Source organism: Mus pahari, chromosome 9, assembly GCF_900095145.1.
Source record: "Mus pahari chromosome 9, PAHARI_EIJ_v1.1, whole genome shotgun sequence".
NCBI classification, from domain to species: domain Eukaryota; kingdom Metazoa; phylum Chordata; class Mammalia; order Rodentia; family Muridae; genus Mus; species Mus pahari.
Window position 1 is genome coordinate 7,570,173 of NC_034598.1, and position 6,996 is coordinate 7,577,168.

Genomic DNA, 6,996 nt, shown 5'->3' on the forward strand with positions numbered 1-6,996 from the left:
GAACTCAAGCAGGTCAGAAAGCAGGAGCTGATGCAGAAGCCATGGAGGGATGTTCTTTACTGGCTTGCTTCCACTGGCTTGCTCAGCCTGCTCTCTTGTAGAATCCAAGACTACCAGCCCAGAGATGGCACCACCCACAAGGGGACCTCCCACCTTGATCACTAATTGAGAAAATGCCTTACAGCAGGATCTCGTGGAGGCATTTCCCCAACTGAAGCTCCTTTCTCTGTGATAAGTCCAGCTTGTGTCAAGTTGACACAAAACTACCCAGTACATATCCTCTTGGTCTCCTTCAGCCTTCTTGCTCTATATAAGACTTCGTGTACTGTATTGAATAGATATGGAAAGAATGCATAACCTTATCATGTTTCTAATTTTAGTGGCATTACTTTGAATTTCTCTCCATTTAAGTTGAAGCTGGCTGTGAGTTTGCTGTAAACAGCCTTAATTATTCCGAGGCCCTTGTGTTCCTAATCTCTCCAGGACTTTATCATGAAGGGGTGCTGGGTTTTGTCAAAGGCCTTTTCTGTGTCTAATAGGATGATCATGTGTTTTTTTTTCTTTCCATTTGTTTATGGAGTGTATTACATTTATTTATTTTACTTATTTATTTATTTTTGTTTTGTTTTTCGAGACAGGGTTTCTCTGTATAGCTCTGGCTGTCCTGGAACTCACTCTGTAGACCAGGCTGGCCTTGAACTCAGAAATCTGCCTGCCTCTGCCTCCCTAGAACTGGGATTAAAGGCATGCGCCACCACGCCTGGCTTTAATTTTTTTTATATTTAGCTATTCATACATCTATAGGATGAAGCCTACCTACTTGTGTTAGGGTCCAATAATTTCTGAAAAATAATACCCCAGACTCAAATAGTATGCAAAGCCAAAGAGTGCTTATTCAGCTAAATTTCCTGCATGCAGGGGTCTCCCTATTAGGGAATGGGAACCTCTGGTGGACTCACAAGCCCGGCTTTTATTGTCAGTTAGGGAAATTCTAGGGAGGGATATGTGCCCCTTTACCTTGATTGATTAGCTCTATCTCTAGGGGACTGACTGATCTACAATTGGTTAGGCTCTGGAGGTTCCCCCCCCCCGGGGGGGAGGAGCTTACTCACTCTACCTACCTATTTCTCACTTCAGGCCAGATGACAAGGTGTCCTCTGATTGGCTGCCTGCGGCTGTGGATGGCTGACCACAGGTTCCTGGACCTAGGTTTTCATTTCTGGGAAACAGAAACTTGGGCCTAGCCTCTCAAACTGTCAATTTGCAGCCTGTTGTGGAGTCGGCCTGGCTCTAAGCTTAGTCCCTTTACTTGATCATGGTGAATGATATTTTTGATGTGTTTTTGGCTTCAGTTTGCAAATATTTTATTGTGTATTTTTGCATCTATGTTTACAAGGGAAATTGATCTGTAATTCTCTTTCAATTCAACTTGCTGAATCTTTGTGTGGTTTCTGTATCAGAGTAAACGTTGCCTTAAAATGAATTGGGAAATGTTCCTTGTGTTTCTGTTTTGTGAAATAGTTTGAAGAGTATTGGCATTAACTCATCTTTGAAAGTCTGGTAGAATTCGGCAGTAAAACAATCTGGCCCTGACCTTTTTTTGGTTGGAAGACTTTAAATGACTGCTTCTATTTCACTAGGGATTCTAGATCTGTCTAAATTGTTTACCTGATCTTGACTTAACTTTAGTAAGTGGTATCCATCAAGAAAATTATCCATTTCTTTTAGATTTTCTAATTTGGTGGAGTGCAGGGTTTTAAAGTATCTCCTTGTGATTCTCTGGGTTTCCTCAGTGTCTATTGTTATGTCCCCCTTTTTTGTTTCTGATTTTATTAATTTGTGTATTCTCTTTCCAACTTTTAGTTAGTGTGGATAAGGGTTTAATTTATATTTTTGATATTCTCAAAGAACCATCTCTTTGTTTCATTAATCATTTACATTGTTCGTTGTTTCTGTTTTACTGACTTCAGTCCTCAATTTATTTCTCGCCGTGTTCTACAACTTTCAGGTGTGCTGTTAAGTTGCTAGTGTGAGAGCTCTCTACTTTGGTTTTTGTTTTAATGGAGGTACTTGGTGCTATAAACTTGTCTCTTAGAACTTGTTTCATTGTGTCCCAAAGTTTAGGTATGATGTGTATTCATTTTCATACAGTTCTAAAAAGGTTTTCATTTTCTTTTGTGTCTTGACCCACTTTTCAGTCGGTAGAGTTTGTAAGTGCCCTGAGTTTGTAAGCTTTCTGTTGTTTCTGCTGTTATGATATCAGCTTTAATCTGTGGTGGACTGATAAGATGCGGTAAGTTATTTTAATTTTCTTATATCTGGTGAGACTTGCTTTGTGTCTGAGTATGTGGTCAGTTTTCAAGAAAGTTCCCTGAGGTGCAGAGAAGAATATACATTCTTTTGTGTTTGGATGAAACATTCTGTAAATGTCTGTTAGGTCCACTTGGCTTCTAATGTCTGTCAGCACGAGTGTGTCTTTGTTTTTGTCTCGATTACCTGTCTGTTGGTAAGAGTTGGGTCAAGAAGCTTCCATTGTTAGCATATGAAATGTCTGCTATTACACAGGCCTACCCCATCCTCACCAGAGTTCCAACGTTCAGAATCCTAACAGAAACAGGGAAAGAAATCCCAAAACTCATGGAAGACAATGCAGTCCTGAGCCTGCGGTACCAGGAACCTGGTTTCAAATGATACTACAGAGCCATCATAATGGCAGCATCACAAATCATTACAAGTGGCATAAAGTAGAGGACCAAGATATCAACTCACAGAGCCTCACCCAGCTGATCTCTATAAGGCTGCTGTGAGCATGTTGGAAAGACATTGTGTTCAGTGACTAGTGCTGAGGAGATGAGATGGGCACAGGCCCCACTCCCTTCACTCTGCACAGACATCAACTCAGAATGAATCAGAGACCTTAATGGAAGACCCAGAACATGGAAACTTGTAGAACAGGGGCTCCTGTGGGCCTGAATACCAGAGGCTTTCCACGGAGATCTCTGGCCTGGCCTGGTGTGAGAGTTCCCTGGAAGGGAAGCTAGTGCAGGCAGGGAGGGGAAGTCACTTGGGAGCTTCCAGTGCTGTAGTTGGCTCCACCCCGTCTCTGCCTCCAGGTTACTTTGAGCTGCCCTGTACTGAGTAGGTCAGGCTGGGCCAAAGCCAACTAGCCAGTGAGGAGTGAGGCAGAGCTTGAGGCTGCGCTTCAGGAAAGCAGACCTCTTCCAAAATGTTAACAGCTCTTAAGACAAAAGGCTCAGATGACTGAGTAGTTCTCAAACACCTTTAATCCTTCCTGATAGGATTCATTTATACAGTTTTGGGGTGGGTAAGGGTCTGACAAGAGGTACTTCTCATTGGTTTGGCCTGAGAGCTTTGAGGAAACCTTATTTGCATGTGGGAGGGCTTGGTGCTGCTCCTATATGACTGATGGCCACATACCTCTCTGGAGGAGTGGGGCAGGGAGGCTGTGGGAGGTTGTAGCTACATGACAGAAGCCAGGGACCCAGGAGGCGTGGCCAAACACCTGCTGTCCCATGCAGGTGGAAGTCACCACCCACTGGGTCACCAGAGTTCCAGACATTTGCTCAACTGAGGACCAGGCTGTCTTTGCACAGCCCACTGCCCCACAGGCTCATAACCCCACTAGTGCTGTGACCCTCTAATACAGGTCCTCATGCTGTGGTGACTTCAGCCATACAATTATTTCATTTGTAGTTTCCTGCGACGTGAATAATTCAGTAAGTATCTGAGATGCAGGGTATCAGGTTCCCGGCCTACAAGAGGACACGGTCCACAAGCTCCGGTATTTAGAGACACCAGGACACCAGTTTCAAAAAGAAATGACACCCTCTGTCATTCTGTTTATTGTGAGCAACAACAACAAACTAACAAGTTCTCAAAGGGGCCTGACTCCACTCTGCCTCCTGTACCTGCTTCTCTCCACACGATGGTGCTCTGGGACACCCCTCATTAAGTAACCAGTTCCCTAAAGAGTTTCCTAAATTCTGACTCTTCCCTCCTGTGTCTCCCCATTTAGGCATTCATAGCTGAAATGCAGATGGTGGCTGAAATTCTTCAGCACCTCGTCCAGAGGCCAGAGGATTGCTTGGAGAATGTCGAGAGCACTGTAAAGCTTTACAAGGAGCTACTGCTCAGTGCCTTAGAGGTGAGGACTCTGCTGCAGTGGTGGTGTTTTCAAGGGTCTCTGTTAGATAAAAATCCTCACAAAAGGCTTTCACCTCTTTCTTCTCTCTAAAGTGTGATTATTTAGTGAGTGTGTGAGTGTGTGTGGACATTTATGTCCACCACATGTATTCAGAAGCCTGTGGAGGTCAGAAGAGGGTATAGGACCCCTGGACAGGAGTTACAGCAGCTGTAGGTGCTAAGAATTGAACTTGGATCCTCTGCAAGAGCAGTAGTACTCTAACCACTGAGCCCTCCTTCCACCCCACCCGACAAGACTCTCTCACAACCAAACTATTTCACTCCTTCAAAGCACCTCCATGCTGCTCAAGATAAGGTAAATGTGATTTCCAAACATTGCTAGGTTGTTTACAGAGGCGGGATATGAATGTGGGCCCCACCGGCAAGGTGAGAAGTTAAAACAGGTGCTGCTCTTCAGCTCAGTCTGTCAGACTGTAAAAGCTAAAATGCCCGGTGACAGCAGGAAAGGTTGCGGTGCAGTGAGACTTCTCAAGAGTCAACACACAATACCTGCTAGCATTAGAATGTGCTTTCAGAAGTAGCTTATTTTCAGCATATTATCAGCATCTAAAAATACAGTAAGAAATGCTTAGTAGGTGGTGGTGAACACTTGTATGTGTGCAATATTTCTGTCAACAATGAGCATGGGGAATAACGAACAAGAGGGTAGAAGGTGTTTGCCTGTATTCCCTCAGTGGCTGCCATCAGTCAAGTTACATTGGAAATAATTGAAGAAAATGAGATTTTAATTTTAAAGATAAGAAAAAAGGCTTTAAAACAATTAACAAGGTATTATAATCTGCTTGATAGCAAAGGATTGTTAAATAAGTGTGTAGCCACGGCATGTGATTCCATACAACTGTGAGGATGAGATGTTCATATAATCTTATAAAGAAATATAACGTCTAGCGGGAAAGTAGGCACCAGAGTGCCATACACATTATGATATGAAAAATGCAACAGCTTTTTTTTTCTGGCATAGAAAATGGGTGGGAATCAGTAGTGATAATTTCCTTTCAGTGAACGGACTTGTCCCGGCCCACAGGACAGCCAAACAGGGGCTGAGGAACCACCTGTGGCGAGAATGAGAGGCAAGAAACACAAGGACGGACAGCACATCTGATTGATCAAGCTGTCAAATTTTTATTGTTCCCAGGCAGGTTTTATGCCCACAGAAGCAGGTTATGGGGAGGGGGATGACACAGAATCACTTTGTTTCTGGGGGAACGCACCTGATCCCCAAAGCAGGCTATTGGCTAGGTAAAAAGTTCAGCAGGAGGAACGGAACAGAGTGGGTTGCTAGGTCCCTGTCCACAAGATCTATAGCTATTTGTTCTTAACTGGGGGCAGTACTTTCCCACAGAGGCCTCAACTTTTCCCCACAGAAATCTCAACTAAGCTAGTACTTTTCCACTAAGGCCAAGACTTTATAAATAAACACAAGGCAGTTAACATTTAAACAGGGTCACTCCCAACATGGACTAAAGGTGTTTTTCTTTCTATTCTTCTCTTCCATAAATTTTCTATAAAGTGGTGTACCCTAAAGTAATAAAAGGGTCAGCATGCTGCTTACATGATGCTGTTATGACGAAAGTACACGATTTAAATTTCCAAGTCATGTGTTGCAAAATGTCCCTCAAACCTCCTGTATCGGGAAGGACTTTTAAGCTCTAGAGTAGAGGAAACCATGAGGAAAAAAGAATAGTGACAGTAGCAGGAGCCCGGAGGCATGGCGTGGGGCGTGGCGTGGGGCGTGGCATAGCTCAGCAACCAAGCCTACAGTGCAAGTCCCCAGCACCTCAAATGGCAGGCTAGCTCTGCCCTTGGGAAGCTCTGTTGAATGCTGCAAATGACCACACTGTGACCTGCATAAGATGCACGAATTAGCTCTTAAGACTTCCTCACAGTACATTAAGATTCTCCCCTTGTATTCAACTTGGCTTTTGATTTTCTCCAGGAGCTAATGGCTGAGCATAATCCCCAGTATCTCATCGAGTTAGACGGGAATAAGTCACCAGAAGAGCTCTTCATGGTGAGTGTAGTGTGCGGCACAGACGTTTCTTGTGGTTGAGAAATTCTGAAACGTTTCCCAGTTGGGCTTGCTTTACGAGGAGTTCTATTTCTTGGGTATTACCGTGAACTTTTGTTTCAACACTTTAAACTTCCGTGTTGCATTTGTTCATCTGCTCATGTTAAAGGCAAAACATTTGAATTTAAAATTTCTCTGTGGCTACAATGTCTCCAAGAAAAGTAAAAGAAAATGGTTGATAGTAAGCACCCGAGAGGATGCTGACACCGAAGTCATTAAGGGTGTGCAACTTACAACCAGAACGGACGCTACTTTACACCCACTAGGATGGCCAAAGCCTTTTGTTGTGAATGGGATTCTAGGTCTAATAATACCCAGCACCACAAAACACAAAAACTATCATTTTTAATCCCATACACATCTGGCATAATGATGGACTCTGGGAATACATATGGAAAGGAAGCTGATGAACCTGTCAGTCCCTCCCTATACAGCATCCAATCTATTGAGGAAAATAAATACACAAGTGGCAGTTTGCCGTACAGTCAGAGAAGTACATGGTATTTCAGGAGCATGTGATAGAAGGGCAGTACCTGATGTTCATTTGCGTGGATTCCACTTAAGAATGAGTAAGAATCAGACCATAAAGGCTTGATGCAGGGTGGCTGAAACACATTCTCTGCTGAGGGAAGAGTCTGTACAAATACCCAAGGGAAGAGGGAGGGGAGAGGGAGAGGGAGAGGGAGAGAGGAGAGGGGGAGAAG

General features: G+C 43.8%; 1 protein-coding gene across 1 annotated transcript in view; it reads left to right on the plus strand.

The window, feature by feature from the left end:
- The window catches only part of Ak9 (adenylate kinase 9), a 128,348-nt gene that overhangs the window by 26,505 nt on the left and 94,847 nt on the right, over window positions 1-6,996 (plus strand). Inside the window, exons 8-9 of the mRNA XM_029542577.1 lie at window positions 4,037-4,165; window positions 6,161-6,235. Coding sequence (XP_029398437.1) covers window positions 4,037-4,165; window positions 6,161-6,235 — 204 coding nt within the window. The remainder of the gene's footprint in view (window positions 1-4,036; window positions 4,166-6,160; window positions 6,236-6,996) is intronic.